Source organism: Notechis scutatus, chromosome 1 (assembly GCF_049901735.1).
Source record: "Notechis scutatus isolate UNSWTSFEM ecotype Mainland chromosome 1, rNotScu1.2, whole genome shotgun sequence".
In the NCBI taxonomy this organism is placed as follows: domain Eukaryota; kingdom Metazoa; phylum Chordata; class Lepidosauria; order Squamata; family Elapidae; genus Notechis; species Notechis scutatus.
The window spans coordinates 44,662,774-44,683,094 of record NC_142009.1 but is presented as its reverse complement, the minus strand read 5'-3'; the positions used below and the strand labels follow the sequence as shown (position 1 = coordinate 44,683,094).

The following is a 20,321-nucleotide window of genomic DNA, read 5'->3' as shown; positions in this document are numbered from 1 at the left end:
TGTCTCTTGGAGACAGTTCTTATCACAGTTGACTAGGTCAGTGTTTCTCCACACTTTAAAATGTGAAACTTTAAAATGTGTGGTCTTCAATTCCCATAATTCGCTAGCTAGCATGTTGGGGGAAATATGGTTGGAAAATTCTGGGAGTTAAAGTTCACACATCTTAAATTTGCCAAAGTTGAGAAACACTGGACTGCCTATTACAAAGATGTTTTTTGTTGCAAACATCACAGGATGCTTTTTAATAAGATAGATAAGGTATAGACTAAAGTTTTGGTCTTGGTCTCACATATGTTGCATGCAGCCAGAAGTATAAAGACATAATATAAGCAAAGAAAGTATGTAAGGCTCGGAAGACATAGTATTTTGAATGGTGTTAGTGCAAATTAATTTCAGCTTTCTTTCCTTTTCTCTTTCTTATCTCATGCCTTTAATGTCTTTGGCTTATCATTTCTTAATAATTATTTCCTGTTTCCTGGGAGTAGTATGTATGTTTGTATGAGGGACATACATACTTTAGGTTGAAGTCATACTCATCTGGAGGGGATTGAGTTCAAGAAGATTGTCCCATTAGCAGCCACTTTGTGGTTCATGAAGAAAAAAGGAAGAGAAAGCTGAATTTATCCTACAGATAAATTTAGCTTTCCATTTTCCTTTTCCTTCCATAAGAAACATACTGTAGATACTAATGCTGGCTACAGATGTTTTTAAGAGCATGTAAATCAGTTAAATGCTTGGCAAACGGCAGGCTGCCAGAATCCAAATATTTGCAGAGAAGGGTACATTGCTTAAACAGTCCCTTGGAAGTTCTGTCCTGTCACTGCTCTGATTGTATATCATTAGGTATTTATTTTAAAACTATTAATATTTATTTTAGTGTAGGCTTAAAAGCTTGCCTTTCTCTTTAAACCCTTGTTGCATATTGAAGACCTTGTAGAGACAGTTTATGTTGAGTAAATGTATGGCTTCTGCCTCCATAAATAGAGAAGTTTTGTATATAAGTACTTAGGAAGCCTATATGCTTTTTTGTTTTGTGCTTTAAATTTAAAGTTAAATGTGATTTAGTAGTAGTGCTTCATTGACTTTCCATAGTTTTTGCTCTTATTGTTCAAATAGAGGAGCTGTTTTCACTTTCAACTCTGTCATCCCAATAAATTCCTGAGTTTTGTTTTTAACCCAATAGACCAGTTACAATCCTGCAGGCAAGATGGCAGTGGCTCTGAATATCAATAATTCACCATCTATTTCAGTCCATTCAAATCATTTATCATTAGAGTAATGGGTGGAAATGGAAGGCAGCACATTATGAAGAAGCTTCTAAATGTTTGCATTCATACCGAAGATTGACTACAGACTACTTTACTTCCTTGGCTGGCTATCTGTCAAATGCTGGCTAAGGAAGAGATTGGGCCCCTCTGTTCATGTTAACAAAGCTAAAGGGAAAAATGTTGGATGAATGAATTTGGAATTTTGTGAGGCACGTAATTAGCAGCCTTTCATATACCTATCTTGCTGACGAACTGGTTGGCAATCATGAAACACAATGTGCCACATAGAAAATTATCCTGCTTTTCTTGCAGCTGTTTTTCTCTCTGTCTCTCTCTCCCTTTTTGCTAGCAAGATTTGAAACATATTCTCAGCTGAATTGAAATAATAATGTATTTCTGCATGATAAGATAATGCTTAGGCTTTTCTATTGCCAGTCTTGAGAAGGAACAGGGGACAGGGAACTTTGACACCAAATCTGCAAGTTTTTTGGTGAAATGGGCAAAGACGACCTCTCATTCTCCATTCATTCAGTAACTATTTCAAACGGTTCTCCCACTGTGCATTTCTGATTAGTCATATGGAAATATTCAATACACATTATAGTCAGTGGATATGAAAGCTATTGCATTGGCATTCGCTTAAGAGATGCTGTAATTGTAGTGCAAAAATTGTGTATAAAACAAGTGAAGACCTCCAGTTTGTATTTCTCCCTGTATTTCTCTTGGCAAGGTGTTTGCCGTTTTCTTCTCCCCATTCCCCCCCACCCACTCCAAACTTTCAATCTAGTCTAGTCCTCCTTTCCAGATCCTAACTGGAAGATCAGGGTTGCTTTTCTTCCTAACGTAGATTAGGTCAATCGGCAGCTGCTGCGACTCATTCTGAAACTCGTTCTTTGGTTCATCTAACATAGAGGTCTCCAAACTTGGCAGCTTTAAGACTTGTGGACTTCAACTCCCAGAATTCTCCAGCCAGCATAGCTGATCTAACAACTCTTTTTGTCCCAGTCCATCAAAATGTTTGTTGAGGACATGTTCTTATGAAGGAGGCAACGAAGAGAACCACTGCCAAGACACCTGTACGCCTTGTTTTTGTCTCAAAGGCAGGAGGAGACTGCATTGCTGGGAATGTAGCAAGGAACCCGTTATATAGGAGGCAAAGCCTGGATCTGCTGCCCTTGTTGCAATGTCTACTGTAGTTTCCACCTAAACAATTTGTGTTGCTACAGTTCATATCAGCGACTGTATTCTTTTGTTGGGTGAAACTAACTATCCATCTTGTCCTAGCTGGATTCTTCTTACGTTTTTATCCAGGAGCTATTTTACCCTAAAATGTGATAGAAATATCCATTTTAACAAGATAGCTTTCTCTTTCTCAAGATGTTTTAATACTCCGGAGGCATATCATTCATTGTTGCTTTTTAAAACCCGATTAGATCAAAATGTTATACAGGTTGCATTTCTGTTGCAAAGGCACCTAACAAAATTAAGATCTTCCAAAGTTATTTATATTCAGCATAGATCAAAGTCATTGTCATACCATTCCCATGCAGAAGATTCCAGTTACCTTTCAGTAAGAGGAAATATGCACACGGTTGGGGTTATAAATATTTCACCTTTCTTTGAGTAATTATTTCCATTTCTAGCTAATTTGCTGTCTCTCTGCGGTGACATTTAAGAAAAGTGCCAATGAATGACAGTTGTGGAAGGAGACAATTTTTGGAGGGGTGTGGAGAATTTCATATAGGCCTATTAGTGGCTTGGTCACACATTACTGAAATTAAATTGAATTCAAAAACCATCAGGATCCTTTTTCTCCTGGGGGCTTGGGTGTTGCAGAATTGAATTTCTCTCTTCATCCCTGCCCATTTGGTTGCCAGGGGAAGCCAGATTATTCTTGCCAATGACCTGAATGGCTCACTCACTCTCTGAGAACGTCTGATAGTAAACCAAGAGTTTGAGATTATCATCCCATCTAGTGGTAGAGTCTGGTTCATACAAACACACACACACACACACAGAGAGAGAGAGAGAGAGAGAGAGAGAGAGAGAGAGAGAGGAGAGAGATTTTAACAACAATAGTAAGAAGTGGTACAAACTAAAATGGAGCAAAAAAAAAGAAGATATAAAAAAAATACATAAAGAAGCCATAAAGAAGTGGCTTCTGATTCTTCACAGCAATTATAAGTACAATTATATTTTAATTTATCTCTCTCAAGCCATATCATGCCTCTTGTTTCTATATCTATCCTGTCTAATCATCAAAATCATAAAATGTGATTGTCTTACTTTTGGCTTGAGTGTTTGTTTCAATATAGCCATTATAGTCTGAAAATTATAATTTATGGCTAACTAGCAAATTGCACTTATGGTTCAATAAACCATGGTGAAACTGTGGTGAAAAAAACATACGGCTTCATACAGTTCATGAGCCTGGCCTTTGACTTAACTGCAAACACGCAACCTAGATCGATGTTCTTGAATGTCCTTCGTGCAGGGGGAGTGAGGCATTCTGTATGGGAAAACGCTGTGAGATCACTTACAGAACTCTCACTTCATCTTAGAGTTTTATCTAGCCCTAAACCTTGAGGCAAAATGCTTGAGAATGGTATGAATATCCAAAAAAAAAAAAAAATTAAATGAATTATAGAACAAATTAATCTAGAGGTACCACCTGAGGCTCAGTTTGTCATCATAGATCTAACTTTCCTGCTAGGAAAGGTGGAAGAACACAGAATGACCAGCAGTAAGATTGAAGAACTTGGGTACACCACTGGAAGATCCGAAGGAACAGTTTGGGGACAAATCATCTTGAGAAGACCTATCTATGTGATTGCTAAGAATCATTACTAACATGTTCTCTTATACGGAACTAAAATCAGCTTTAAAATCCTCCCAATCCTTTACTATTTTATTTGGTCTCTGATTTATTGTTTACATTGCACAAACAGAGAGTCTGGCCAGTCTGAACTTGATCTCTGCACTGCAATGTAAATTGAAGCAAGATTTATATTTCCTCATTGAAAATGCCTTAAGACATCTTTCTCAGGTGGAGGCAGAGAGGAAACACAGGCTATTTCAGTTGATTGTAATTGTTGTTACTGTATTCTGATTCCCGGCCTTCTTATTCAATTAGTGGCTTTTGTATTTTTCATGCAAACACTTTTGACAATTGGCGATTGGTGGCAGGCTGCATAGCTGCAGAAGGAAAAGGGTTTAGTTATAGAGTAGAGTATCAAAATGTTGTTTCATTGTAGCATGTCATACCAGAAACTTTCACAGCACTATAATGACTAATAATAGGAATCATAATACAAAATGTATGTGTCTCTGCCACAGTAATGTTTTTCACCAACCCAATCTACTGGATAAGACCAGTTTCTAAGAGCTTCTGAGTGCCCTGTGTTCTTTCAATACCAGAAGGCTCTGTTGGGGTTTGAACTGCTTGCTATCCAGCATTCTTAGTGACCTGTTCTTCCAGGAGTTTGATATGAAAAATTGCATGAACCTTTGTGGAGCTAATATAACTAGCTCTTCATCTAATCAAAGTAGGAAATACAGATTATTCAATCCTTGTCATTCAATTTTATGTGTATTGACCAGGGACAAAGTATTTTCTCATCATATACTGCAGTCAGAACATTTGTTTCCAGGTCTGTAGAAAACATTAGGTTCAGTAAAACAACACGATGTAATAAATATTGTCATATCATAATACATTTTGTTAACTTTCTCATATGAATATGTATGTGAAATTATCCTGCCTACCTGAAGATATTTTTGCAGCTGAATGCATTCTGTATTCTGTTATAGATGTGGGACTTCCTACATCTGGGAAAAATGGAGATTCTCAAGATCAGATTATCAAGTGCTAAAGCATATGTCATGTTCTTCTCAACCAACCAAGATTGGATTGTCTGTTCTGGAGTTATTATGCAATCAAATGTTTATGAATCTTCTTTTTGCTAAAATGATTCCTAAGCAATAGGTATTATTTACATATCTCAAGTTATATAGTACTGCTCTGAAGGTTTATTTCTTAAGTCAAAAAAACCCTGCTTTTCAACAGGATAGTTGCATAGTGCTTTTCAACATTGACTTCTGTAAAATCGATATGTATTAGATCATTGTAGTTGTTTGTGATTCGATTAGGAAATACTGGGCATAATCCATTGCTGTTTACAAATACTGAGCCAAAGAATGTGTTAAAGAGGTTGGCTTTAATGGTGTCATCGTTGCATTCTTTACCATTAGGTCCTTTCAGGGGTGGGATGGACCTTGAGTCTTTTAGTTTGTTGTTTACAAAATTGTAGAAAGTGTGGGTGGAATGTGTGTGTAGAAAGCTTTCCTCTTGTTTAATATGATAATTGGTGCATTCAGTCTTTATCTGGTGGCATAAATTTTTGTATCGGCTTTTGAAGTTGGCAACGTGACCAGATTTGTTTTTTCTCCAAAGGATTTCTTTTTGGATTGACATTTCCTTATTGTTATGGGTAATTTGTTCTGGTTTTTGGAGTTGTTATTGGTAGATATAGTTTGATGACTCTTTTGACTTCAAGTAAAAATATGTTGTAATGGTCTTCTACAGTATTGCATCCAGTGAATAGAAATTACCAATCAAGAGATAAGAGATCATTGTCTATAAGATCATAGTTGCCTTTTATGAAGTGATAATTGGGGATCCCATAGTTATGATGATTTTTGTGAGGACGTATGTTGAGACAAAAGTCAATCATGTTGTGGTCACTGTTGGAAAAGGGTTCATTAATTTGTATTCCATAAATTGAATTCAAGCTATTGCAGAAGATGAGATTGAGGAAGTTGTTAAGTCTAGTATTGTTGGTTACTAATTGTTCCAGTCCCGGATTTGTTGCAGCATTGTAGAAGGTTGTATGTATGGGTTCAGTTTTACATTTGTTTAGGGTCCAGTTAATATGAGGTAGATTGAAGTCACTAAGAAAAATAAAAGCATGTGGGCATGATGTTGTCCATGTTAGAAGTGAATTTAACTTGTTTACATGTTTGATGTCATAATCAGGGGCTCTGTAACATAATAAGAATCGAAATGTGATATTTAAGGACAGTTCACAGACGATAGTCTCAGGAAGAGCAAGCTCCTGGGTAACTTGGATGTTTTTTAAATGTTTTTGGATGTTTTTAGATGTAGACTGTGAAGTAGCAACTGTAATGAAATCCAACATGCCAAACCTTGCTTTCAAGGTTTGCAAATTCTATCAGATAAATTTGACAGTGTAATGAGAGCATTCACAGTGTCTATATCAGTCACTTGTATGGCTCCTTTTCTAGAAGGGAAGAATATGGCAAAACATGTTCAACTGAAGTGTGTGTGTGTGTGTGTGTGTGTGTGTGTGTGTGTGTGTGTATAATAAAATATATATTTTTTGTATGTTGTAAAAGAAAAATAGTAAATTAAAAGCTGAAAAGAGAATTGGCAAATAAAGAACAAGGAGCTATCAGATGAAAATGGTTCATATTGTACAGTATATTTTCATATATAGTAGCAGTTCATTTATTTAGTCTACAAAGAAATATTGATATATTTTTTTTGCATGCTTCCAATCAGACGTGTTCTGAGAGGTTGCAGTCCAGCATCACTAATGCAGTCATCTGCAGTGCTCCAGAATGTTTAGACATAAACTTGCATGACGCATTAATGCCACACAAGTAGAATCTTCTATGGATAAAGAGCAGCTAATCCATGTGAGAGGTTGCCTTTGCTGCTATGGTTGAGGTCAGGCCCATTTAATTTTATGGCTTCGTATAGATCATGAATGGCAGAGGAAAACAGAAACAATGGCAAGCAATTTTATTTTAGTGCTACTATCACTCCCCTTATTCAATGAGTGAAGAGCTAGAAGAGGAAACAATTAAGGTGGATGTTATGTCATTTTGATTTTCTTCTCAAGTATTTATTTTTAGCTCAGGCTTTTCAGAATAAAAAGCTCACTGAAATGTTTAAAACATCCCAGGTTTTGATATTTTATCTTAGCCACATATTTAATAATATGAAGATATTAATTCTTCCAGTGAAATGTAAAGAGAAATACAAAGGTGTATGGTTTCTTTTTTTACAATGGGCTCAATTGGCATAGGTGTGCATGGAAGTGCCCTCTTCATTATCTCTTGCTGGCTCTATAAATAAAACCCATGGGAAATCTCTTCTAAATAAGGCCATACAAAGGCTATGAGATGCAGTCACATTTTTAAAGTGGTCTGGTCTGGGAAACTTCCAAACAGAACATAAAACCAGCTGTTCACTTTCTGATTATCTCCAGCATATGGCTTCCATAGATATATTTTCCCAAATTAGATGAATGTATATACTCTATACCTCAAGCCACCTTCTCTTTTATATAACCAAAATAATCTTAATGTTATTTTTTATTTTTTTGATGTGGCACATTGCTATTTCCAATATAGCATGGTGCTAGGACAAGATTACAAAGAATGTTGGATTAGGACAGGTAAAGTGGAACTAGATACTCTGCCTTGCATGAGTTAAAACTCTTCTAAATTGATCTGAACTGCTGTGATTTCAGACTTTATTCTAAGATGGAACACAGGCATAATATAGACCAGTGGTGTCAAATTCAAGGCCCACAGGGCCGGGTGCTTAGATCTGGACCATAGGGCTGCGCTGGAAACAACAGACAGCCCCACAGTGCCTCTGCCAGTGGAAATGGAGCTCAGGAGGGCCGGATTCCATTTACGCCTCCTGCAGCCCTCTGCCAGCAAAAACAGAGTTTGTGGAGGCCGCATTCGCTGGCAGAGGGCTGCAGGAGGCCATCATGGCCAAAAACCGAGCCTCAATGAATGACATAAAGCTGGCCACGCCCACCCTAGCCATGCCCCTGGTCACGCCCACCCCTGGTCCCCCAAGGTCAAACAGAACCCCTATGCAGCCCTCAATGAAATAGAGTTTGACATCCCTGCTATAGAACCACTTTATATCTAGTCTAGAACATCAGAGTTTTTAAACTCCCCTATGGAAGTCAAGCTGATGGTGCTGTGTTCCAGAGTAAGCCTTACTCTGATTGTCCATAGGAGTGAACATCTATCTTCTCTGCTAGAAACCACCCAGTGACCCCAAGCAAATGGGGATTGTTTCATATGCTTGAAATTTAACATGCAGGTCTGCCCTCTGCCTTGAAATTGCATAGACAGTACAGTACAATCATTTTGTGTTTATAAATATTTCTGTGTGGCATTAACTGGATAACTATGAGTAGAGGGTTTTCCCCCACCTCCCACTTTCTCCTTTCCAGAGGCCATCTGCATAATATTACTGGTACGGTTCAAAGGCAACCATCCTCTCTGACTTCAAAACATTTACCTAGCGCCCTGCTCTTCTGCTCTTCTAACAGACTGCACTTAAAACATTTGCAAAAGGGAACAAGTGAGCATTTCAACTTTCTCGCTGCCTGCCTATTTTCCTGTTAAAATATTGATATTTTATTGAATGCCGTTGGTACCATTGTTGTCTGCAAAGAGGTTATAATTCTTTCCTATTCGTTTATTTCAAAGCACAACATTTCTTCACCTGCTTAAATGGAATGCCTGCCTGGGAAAAATTCACCTTATGATTATGAATATTAACTAGACAACTTTCATAATGTCTGGTTTCGAAAAATGATATTTTCGACTATGTGGCACATTGCAGATTGCATGCAAAGCTCTGCAGTTTGAGTTGGCTACTGGTACCCATCATGCAGCCTGTTGAATTATCTGTATAGTAAGAGTGACAGAGATTGTTGTCATGGGTTTCACAAGGCATTAGAAATTGTGCCAGGAACTCTGGAATTGTAATTGCTCAGGGCTAATAAAAATCTGAACATTCCTTAATGACTTAAGAAACTGAATGCTGAAAGTCCGTCCATCCCTCCCTGCAATCAAGATCAAGGGAGGTACTAATACCACTCTATAAAGCCTTAGTAAGACCACACCTAGAGTACTGCATCCAGTTTTGTTCACCACATTATAAAAAAGATGCTGAGACTCTAGAAAAAGTGCAGAGAAGAGCAACCAGGATGATTAGGGGACTGGAGGCTAAAACATACGAAGAACAGTTGCAGGAACTGGGCTTGGCTAGTCGGGTGAAGAGAAGGACCAGGGGAGACATGATAGCAGTCTTCCAATATTTGAGGGGCTGCCACAGGGAGGAAGGGATCAAGCTATTTTCCAAAGCACCTGAAGGCCAGACAAGGAATAATGGATAGAAACGGAACAAGGAGAGATTTAACCTGGAAATAAGGAGAAACTTTCTGACAGTGAGAACAACCAACCATTGGAACAGCTTGCCCTCGGAAGTTATGGGAGCGCCATCACTTGAGACTTTCAAGAAGAGATTGGACTTCCATTTGTCAGAAATGGTGTAGGGTCTCCCGCTTGGGCAGGTGGTTGGACTAGATGACCTATAAGGTCCCTTCCAACTCTGATTATTATCTGCATCACTCTTGCTGTCACTAGTGTGTACATTCTGGGAAGATGAGAATAGGACAGCTGGAGGAATACCTCAGGATACTACAGGTAGTCCTCAACTTATGACCACAATTGAGCTCAAAATTTCTGTTGTTAAATGAGACATTTGTGAAGTGTGCTTTGCCCCATTTTACAACTTTTCTTGCCTCAGTTGCTAAGTGAATCACTGCAGTTGGTAAGTTAGTTACCCGATTATTAAGTGTATCTGGCTTCCCCATTTACTTTGCTTGCCAGAAGGTCGCAAAAGGGGATCACATGACCTTGAGACACTGAAGCCTTCACAAATATGTACCAGTTGCCAAGCAGCTGAATTTTGATCATATAATGCTGCAAAGGCTGTAACTGTGAAAATGGTCATAAATCACCTTTTTTCAGTTCCATTGTAATTTTGAACGGTCACAAAATGAACTGTTGTAAGTCGGGGACTAGCAGTATTCCATAGCAATGGAAGGATGTTTGGAGCTAGGATAGGGAGCTTCCAAATCTATTAATATGCAAATGACATAACATAAATTTTGGGATGAATCTAATCTTACAATGAGCAGATTTAGATCTGAACTTCATTAGCTTAAAATTAATTAATCCCCTTTCTCAGTTAATTTCAGGAAAGGTTACTCATCAAATATCAAATAATTAAGATATCCCTTCCTTTCAGAAGAGAAAAAAATATATACACTGTCTGGTTTCCCACAATGGAATAAACATGACTGGGTTAACAATCTTTTGCTGAATAAACTACAACTGGCGTTCAGGCAACATAAAACCATAAAAATGATTGTCAAATAATGGCTGAGTTCACAAAATACATTAAGCCAAACCCCAAACTATATTATGACTTAGGAGGTTGTACAAGCCTAATAATCATAGCCACTAAAGGGACTTGGATGTCAAAACTGATTGTCCATTATGGATCACAGAATGTGAGCTGTTGTAACATTCTTTTGATGGGAAAATCCCCATCTTTGCTGAACATTTTGTGACAGTGAGTATGAAGGGTATTGACACATGTTGACATGAATGGTACCCATCACTCTGTATGTTTATGAGTTTCATGCTGGCCTAGCAAATCTGCTTCTGTATTTACCAATATGTCTTATAAAGTTTATCTTTCTCGTGCATAAGGGGAGCATATGTGGATATGCTTTAAATGATTTATTTTCTCTCTTACATTACGCTTTTAAACTTTGTTTAAAACATATTTCTCTACAGTATGCTTTGTTTAAAACATAGTTCTCTACTGTAGAGGCTTTTCAAATTCTGATAGGAATCCTTTGGTGGCAAAAAAATTTGCTGAATGAACGAGAAATGGAAGAAAGTTTAACTGGGAATTTAGATTCCAAGTCCTTCCAAGTACTTGAGTTAAAACCCAGACAGCAAAAAAGACTGTCTTACATTTTTAAACACTGTTTATTTATGACATAAAGTGAGGTGGAGGGGAGATAGATAAGCTTGACTATCAATTCACTGGATGATTTGCAGATTTTTGCCCAAAGATTTTTGGGGTCCTAATTATGGAGCAATGGCAATAGTAAAATCCAAAGAAACTTGGATATAGCTTGGTCTGTGCAGCTCATTTCTGTATATGGTTCAAAAATGTATCAGGCATTAAATTCGGCTTCAGGCAGAGCATTTTTTCTTCTCATGTATAAAAGCTGCAAGTTACCTCATTCCTAGTATGTAAATGATGGCCCTCAAACTCTCCACTGAAGCCTTCCTGAGCTCTCTCTGCTAGAACCAGTCCTGTCTGCCTTGTGCCCTGCTTAAATGCTGAAGATACAGCTGAATGCAACCTGACTTGACTTGACATGAGCCTAATCATATCCAGTCACCTCATTTACATAATGATTCAGCCAACCTTCATAATGTAAATCATTCATTTCTTGGTCTTCAACAGAGAATACATCTTTGCTTTTCCTTTACTGCCCCAGGGATGAGTCAAGCTCTGTCTGCACATTTTCCTCCCATACTAAACTATGTGTCTGTGAGTATATGAACAGACTGCTGCAGAGTGAAGAGTGCTCTTTAAGAATGCTGGCTGCTATTACGGATGGCATAGTTTTAGGTGGTTCCAGTTCAAGGCATGACATACTCCTTTTGGTACCCCTGAATTCTAGTTGACTTGCAAGATTACTGGAATCATTGTGACTGCTCTCCTGGTATAGTACTGGATAGAAAGTCTGAACAAGTCATCTTATGTTCAGAATTTATATTGCCTTTTGCTGTTTTTGTTTCATTGGCAATTAGTGGTTTGCATATCGAGGATTATAGCAACCCTCACTCTTGAATCATACAAATCTGGTCAAACGCACAAATCTACTTTAATAATGTTCAGCTGACTTCCTATCCACTCAAAGTGAGAGATTTCACTGCCAGATTAGACTTGAATGACAATATGCTATTAAAATATTTGCAACCCATCACAGAGGTACAATGAATCAGGAAATCCAAGGACAATGTTGGGGACTTTAGGGGTCTACAATTAGATATCTAACTGCTTCAGTGACTCCATCCAGCCACCTCATTCTCTGCTGTCCCCTTCTTCTTTTGCCCTCAATTGTTCCCAGCATTAGGCTCTTCTCCAGTGTTTCCTTCCTTCTCATTAGATGGCCAAAATGTTTGAGTTTCATCTTCAGGATCTGGCCTTCTAAAGAGCAGTCAGGGTTGATCTCCTCTAGGTCTGACTCTGGAGGATGGTAGAGGACAGGAAGGCATGGAGGAATGTTGTCCATGGGGTTGTGATGGGTCAGACATGACTTCACGACTAACAACAACATGATATCTAACTACAATTAATAAAAATAAAATCCTATGGTATCTCTGGACAACTGAATAACTGGATAGAAGCATTCCTGTCAAACAGACAAAAAATTAGATATTCTAGAAGAAAAAAATATTATCTCTTTTCATTCTGTTACAGCTCCTTTGGCCAATTCTATTAGCTTTGCTTATATAACTGTTAACAATTGGTCCATGACTTAACAATGGATGTCATGTATTCAAGAAACAAATGAATATCACTTTAGAGAATGTAAAAATAGTTCCCATCTCATTCAGTACAAGACATGCTATCCCTTAAAACAGGATCCCCAATCCCCAGTCCATGGACTGACACCAGTCCATGGCATGCCAGAAACCAGTCTGTGCAAACAAGTGAATCCCCATCTACAGGATGCAGGCAGCACATGAAACCATGCCCCTCTGGTCTGCATAAAAGTCTCTCACCGGTCCCTGGTGCTCAAAAGGTTGGGGGCCGCTGTCTTAAAAGACATATAAACAATTACAATATAGTAAGAAAAGGCAGGCCCTGAGAGAGACAAGAAATAATTGATATATGCCTCTTGAGCCAAATATTTAGTTCTGTTCTGGTAATTTACAACTCTTTGGTCTGTGCTTGGCATCCTTCACCCTCTGCTTCTAATTCCTGTCTTCATTTATTAACCCATAGGTTGGATCAGACTAAGAAACCAATGCCTTATCAGTCTAAAAATAAATTTCATTAGAACAGGTATAGAGACAGAATCTTGCAGGAATTCTAAATTCCTTCCTCCTTCACTTTATCTTCATGTGAATTAGTGAGGGATTTGTCTAATGTGTTTTCTCAAATTGTTTTTTTGAAATTGATTTAAGGCGTACTCACTGATCATCGCCTTGATAACAGTTCTTTCCGTTGTCCTCCAAAGCCATTCTCTATGCTCTCTACACCACCATTTTATGTTGCTATATACGCAGGTGGACTGTGGATTTGAACTGGATTATAACTTGAGAACATCCTGACTGAATAGAGGCAGGTTTCAGAATAGTTTGTTTTCCTCTTTATTTCACTCTAAAAACTAAAGGAGAAGCAGTGTCTCCACTCCAACAGAGGTGACAAAAGCCTCTAGCTAGCTAGCAGCTGGTAAAAAACACCTTTTTTTTTTCCTGGCTGAAAGATTATGCAAAGCAAATGTTCAGTAGCAGTTTAGAAAGAACTGATAGAAACAGAAGCTAAGCAATTTCATGGCTAAATTTTGGCTAAGAACTTTGCTCAGGTAGCAAAGGAAAAACAGAACTGTTCATGTATTCACAACTATGTATACATTTATACTTATTATCTTGTAAACAATTGGCAAATCAAATAAATAAATAAAAATAAATAAAATTATTATTTATGTGTTATGTTTACAGGTAGTCCTCAATTTATAACAGTTCATTTAGTGACCAGTCAAAGTTACAACAGCATTGAAAAAAGCGACTTAAGACCATTTTTCACACTTATGACCATTGCAGCATCCATATAGGCATGTAGTTTACATTCATGTAGCATGTAGTTTACATTCAGATCCTTGACAACTGGTGCATATTTTTGACAGTTGCAGTGTCCTGGGGTCAATTGATCCCCTTTTGCAACCTTCTGACAAGAAAAGTCAATGAGGAAGCCAGATTCATTTAACAACCATGTTACTAACTTAACAATTGCAGTGATTCACTTAACAAATATGGCAAGAAAAATAATAAAATGGGGCAAAACTCACTTAACAAATTTCTCACTTAGCGACAAAGATTTTGAACTCAGTTGTGATTGTAAGTCAGGGATTACCTGTATTTCTATTTTTTTACTGATTTTTTAAACTTGTTTGCATTTGAGTATTTTTATTTCTGTTTGGAATGAGCCTATGTTGATCTATGAATGTGATACTCTATTCATTCTTTCATTTTAGCTTCTAAGGCTTTGTTTTCCATTTGGTTCTGGTTGGGGAACCTTAGAGTTAGTAGATCACACTAGCTTTAAAAATGTCTACTCCTGATATAAAATAATAGTAATAATAGTAAGAAAGAAATATTTTTGAGACATTGGCTGCACCTTGCAAGAACTATATATTGATGGCAAACACGCACACGTCTTGTGTTAAACACCTGAAAAATAACCATAACATATTGTACATAATAAATCAAATGTTTCCCATGTCCTGTCAACATCTCCAAGGTCAGCGGGGAAAAAATGTTTTGAGACTACCAACTGTGTGCCAACACAAGGCATTTAAAGATATGTTTTCCTTAGTTGCTCCTTGTCTATGTTGTTCCCAAGAAACTTTTACAGTGTGCCTTTTTCATTCTGACATCTATCAAGTATTGGCATAAAGCAGTATACTAATGCATACTTACATCCCTCTTGTGTAATATTTGGTGGAAATTATCTGTCCATAAACCTAGAAGGAAAAAGTTAGCACTTGTAAAAGCAAACAGATGTTTGCAGAGTCCATCAGGGATGAGCTCCAAACATATCTTATTTGTAGAAATGTGAAAATGTCTGCATGAGTCTTATAATCTCTTTTTTAAACAGTTCCAATAGAAAAAGTTGGCCCCATTCTGCATTTGTATATATATATATACATATTTATATTTGTGTGTGTGTGTGTGTGTGTGTGTGTGTGTGTGTATAAAAGATTGAGCAGATCTCTGAGAACCACTCTGAAACAGACAAAATTATGAAGATTTTGGCATCTATAGTTTTCATTATTTTAACATATTATAGTCTGTGTTAGTTAAATTTGCATTGTATCCTCTAAAGTTCTGGAACAGGTAAAGCAATACATTGAAGTAATTGAAGTATTATCCTTACTTATTTTCTAAATAAGTAAATGGTCGTATGAGATCCAAATCCAGAAATGTAGCTAAATATTTACAGTAAATCTTTTTACTTAATCTAAGGATGGTTTATAATGTTTCAATGGCATCTATTCTTTTTTTCTCTCCAATTTCTTTAAGCCAATGCCTGCCTAGAGTGGATTAAAAATCCTGTTTGAATTCTCAGGAAAACAACACACCCTATGAAAAGAACACAGTGGAATTCTAATAATAAATATTTGCTTCCTTTTCTTGCAGATTGATTTGGAGCCAGAAGGAAGAGTGTACGTCATCATAGATCTTTCAGGCTCTTCAGGTGAAGGTAAGACTGCTAGATTTTATTGTATTCACAAGAGCTCTTGATCTGAACATATTTTTGTGTGTGTCTGGGGCACAGGAAACTAAGCCAATCAAGGACTCCCTTATATATGTGGGCATGCATACATTCTAAGAAGAAAGTTCCCAGATTTTCAGACATCTAGGTCATGGTTGTCCCAAAGATGCTTTCTTTCAAAAGGCAACTGGACTTCTTCTGGAGAAGCTTCTTGGATGAGAATCAAAATGTCTTCAAGCAAAAGAAAGTCCAGTTGCCTTAAGAAAGAAAAAAGAAAGAAAGAAAGAAAGAAAGAAAGAAAGAAAGAAAGAAAGAAAGAAAGAAAGAAAGAAAGAAAGAAAGAAAGAAAGAAAGAAAGAACCTTTGGGACAAAATTATCAGATGACTGACAGATTTTTTAAAAAAAAAACAACTCCCAGCAGAAAGAGCATTTTGATAGAGAACCTATTACTTAAGAGAAGTGCTAGGGCTTCTTCACTGGATATATTCCAGCAGAAATTAAACAGCCAATTGTTAAGGATGCTTTAATTTGGATTCCTGTATTGAACAAGAAGTTAGAGTCTCTTCTCTGTGATTCTGCTATAGCAACATGCCACAGGTTAGGTGTTTTTTTTTTTAATATATTCAGCTAGTGATGGAATAAATCTGATACTGTGTTTCTTTCTCTGTTTTTCTGCAGCCAGGAGATTGTACCCTTGACCAATGCCCAAAGGACAACCTTGGAAGTTTCATGCAAATAGTTCTGAACTTTCTTTAAAAAAAAGAGAGAGGAAAAAAATAATTATGGTGGGACATAGCACAAGTTTGGGCTGACAATATTTATCACAATATTGAGCATACAGTATATTGTCAGGCAATACTTGTACCATGTCCTATAATGATTATTTTATTCTCTCTCTTTTTTTTTAGAAAGCTCAGAGAGCTATTTTCATGAATATACACACAGACACAAAACACACACTCCTACCCAAACCATGTGGTAGAATGCTATTAATAGTCTGTAAGATTTTTCAGAGAAACTGAATGCATTGGTTTATTGATCATCACTTGGTGCATAGACTGGTTTCAACTGTATTTGCATGATATTTGTGATCACGAGACTGTAGAAGCAAACTAGAACCAGAATATTGATGGGGTAAGCGTTAAGGACACTGGGTAAAAACAAATCTTCTCCATCAACCAAGGCAAAAACATCATGCTATATACAGTATTTAATCATATCTGGGGACTGTACACACACACACACACACACACACACACACGTGTGTGTGTGTGTGTATATATTGCCTAATGGTCAGTGGCTAATGGAGTTTATATTCCATCATATGCCTACTTTCTTGCAAACAAACTTTTTTTTTTAAATCTGCTTCTGCATAATCAAAAACAGTCTAGATTTTAAAAGTACATTGGATTGTATTCTTTCTTAATAATCTCCAGAAGAGTTTTGAACTGCTGGGATATATTTATTAAATAGCTAAGAGTGTTTTGATTTCAAATGTTGATGTAAGCATTTTTTTTTTTTTTTTTGCCCTTTACCCAGTCACTGAGAAGGAATGCCTGTGTATTTTGTAAACAGGCTGTTTTCTAGATGGGTATTATTTACATTCACAGAGGCATCTGGGGTGGGTGGGTGGGGAGTAAGATATATTTGCTTGGCTTTTTAAAGTGCAACAACAATGTTTTGATTATGGTGGTACTTTTACTCACAAGTATTAATCAGTATGTAGACTTGTTGGCCTATCTTCAGATCCATTCTGTTATGAGGCAAATGAAGCAGTAGTCCCTTTAAGCAGCCAGTACTGATGACAAAAAAGAAGCAATTTGTAAACTAAATTATTATTGTTATTATTTTATCTTTATTGCCAGAGATTAAAAAGGTACTTGTGGGATTTTTCTGCCCCGTGTGCTAAAATAACACACTCAGACTTAACTTCACTTGAGAGTGGAAAACACCATTTGTGCTTTGGCTTGACATTGAACATTGAAATGTCTTGGAGTAAACTTACACACTCTTACACTTCTTGTATTCCTGTCTTGTTTGTGAGCTTTCCCAGAGTTCTTCTGGCAATCCACTGAGAGAAACAAAGTGCTGGATTAAGTGGACTTTTGGCCTTACATTCTTCCTGTAAGGAAGAATGAGAAGACCCAAACAGGAAGCCTATCCCAACTCATGCAAACTCCTTCCCTAGCCATTTTAGAGAAGAGGGAAAGAAAGATTTAAAACTGGGATATAGAATTTTCCAGGAGACAAAGAGTAGCTGCCTTTCCTCCTTTCCTTCTATTTTTAAGTTCTATTGTTCCTCCTTCGTAAGTGTTTCTATAGTTGAAATGAGTAGCCTCCAGGGATATAGTATTATTCTAGTATGCTTCTTTGAACAGTGCTTTCTCATCTCCCCCTTCTCCTTTCCTATAGTTTGTTTTGTGAGTGTGTGTGTCCCTCTGTCAGTGTAAAAATGCACACGTATATTTATAGTCAATTTTTCATGAAAGTAATCCCAAAGCAATATATAGTATCATATAGTAATATTCTTAAAGCAGAATATGAAATAATTTTAACCAGGACACTCACTTCAATTTAAAAAAACTAACTTTGTACCAAATTGCAAAGGTTAAACCAGAAATCAGAATTATGGAACACAGTAAATGACACATGAGCATCGAGTCAGTTATGTAGTTAACTGATGCTGAAAACTAACCAGACTCAGTGCAATTGTGGCCAGACTGAAAGGCACTTTATGCTCGTGGCTTCTATATCCAAAACCCTTCTGGAATGACATTCCATCATAATACAGTATCATTAAGACAAATAAAATGGGCGCATATAGCAAACTTCTTCAACCTCAGTGGAAGAGCAGTGATATTTAGAATTACAAAAAGAGAAAAGGGGCTTCTTTTGATTTCCAGTCATATCCCTAAATGTCAGATAACTTTAAAACAAAGATTTTAAAGGTATCTGACACATAAAAAGGATGACTAAAAACATGGCTCTGTTGTACTCTGAACAGAAGTTGGAGATTTTCTTTTAAACAAATGAATCAAGAGGAATTGATTTAACTAATCTGGTTGTTGTTATTTTAGCATTTTAACCCCCTTAATATCACAAATACCTAGATGAGCAGAATATTGTTTCTTTACTATTAACTTCACACTTAGTAAGTTGTTCAATAGGAGACATTTCCATTTTTTTTCCACTGAAAATCTATCTTTGTGCAACCTGCAAATTCATGGTTTCTGCAGAGCCTCTCTGCAATTCTGAACATTTAAAAATAGTATGTTTTCCATTTGGAAACAAATTGATGACTTTCTATTTTTGCTTGTAGTGAGTGATACAGGCACAGCAAGTACTCACAAGAGCTGAGCTTTTTTCCCAAATGAAAGCTGCAATTTTAGCAAGGCCTTATAGATTAGAAGTAGTAGCCAACTCTTGGAAAAACTCTCAATTTGCCTAATGAGCATCTAATTTTTAAATTCACAGGGAGCTTTTTGGGAATCACAGTGAGAGGTTGCTTATGATATCTCTGAATTTTTATACAGGAGGTTAAATATACATTTTAAATATACAGCAATAATATGCAGTCTTGTCCTGGCCAAAAGATTTAGCCTCTGCGTTTATCGAACTAATAGGCCAAAGATCAGATTATTCAAGTTCATGAAGGGAGCTGTCCAATAGGAGCTTCAGCAACAACTAGACTTCAACTAAGTAAATTTTAACAGCAATATTGCAGTCCCACCCTTTCTTTAGCCACTTGAGTGCTTCTTTCTCATATTTGCAATGATGTTTCTAATATATTAAGAAACAGGAATTACACCATTGACAGTGATTGTTCTGGTGGCATCAAAAGAGCAATCAGCATTCTTCAATTCCTTTTGTCCTCTACAAGCATTACAGACAATGATAGATTATCCCCCTTCCTTCATTTGAGGTATAAAGGATGCTAGAAAAGAAGAGGTAGCACTGACAGTAGATGTGATCTGCACAAAATGTGATCTATTGACCAACCATTTATTTCATCCTATCATTTGATCACAACATCAGCTTTCACTTTTCATGAAGACAGAAAAAACCTGAATGCTTACTGAGCTCTGCCCTCATCCTCTTATCCTTCTTGAGGGACATGATTATTAATAATTGAATTCCTAAATAATTGAATTGTAATTGGCACTAACATTATAATATTCCTGGATCAGTTTTGCTCAATCATTTTTATTCTTACATGTAAAGTATGAGTTGGGTTTGGTCTTTTTAATTTATACATACACACACACGCACGCGCGCGCGCACACACACACACACACACACACACACAATTTTTATACTTTGAAATAAACATAAATTTATATGCCTTGTACATCTGCTATAAGATCCAGTTGGATGAAGAATAGTATAGAATTTTTTTAATGCAATTAAATAATATAATCTATTTTTTTAAGTGCCGTCCTTATTATATTTGCTCATCTTCATTATTCTTTAGTACAAACCTAATGTATCTGGGTGGATCAGAATGGATTCAGAGAGATTTTAACTAGTATGTAATTCAGTGGTCTTGGGAAAATCTCTGTAAACATCTGTTTCTACTTTGCATTAATAAAAAGAATTATATGAGTCTAGTTTTCAGGCT

General features: G+C 36.8%; 1 protein-coding gene across 1 annotated transcript in view; it reads left to right on the top strand.

Annotated features, from left to right (window-relative positions):
- Nucleotides 1-20,321, top strand: part of PRKCE (protein kinase C epsilon) — a 321,247-nt gene that overhangs the window by 138,282 nt on the left and 162,644 nt on the right. Inside the window, exon 3 of the mRNA XM_087962734.1 lies at nt 15,627-15,690. Coding sequence (XP_087818860.1) covers nt 15,627-15,690 — 64 coding nt within the window. The remainder of the gene's footprint in view (nt 1-15,626; nt 15,691-20,321) is intronic.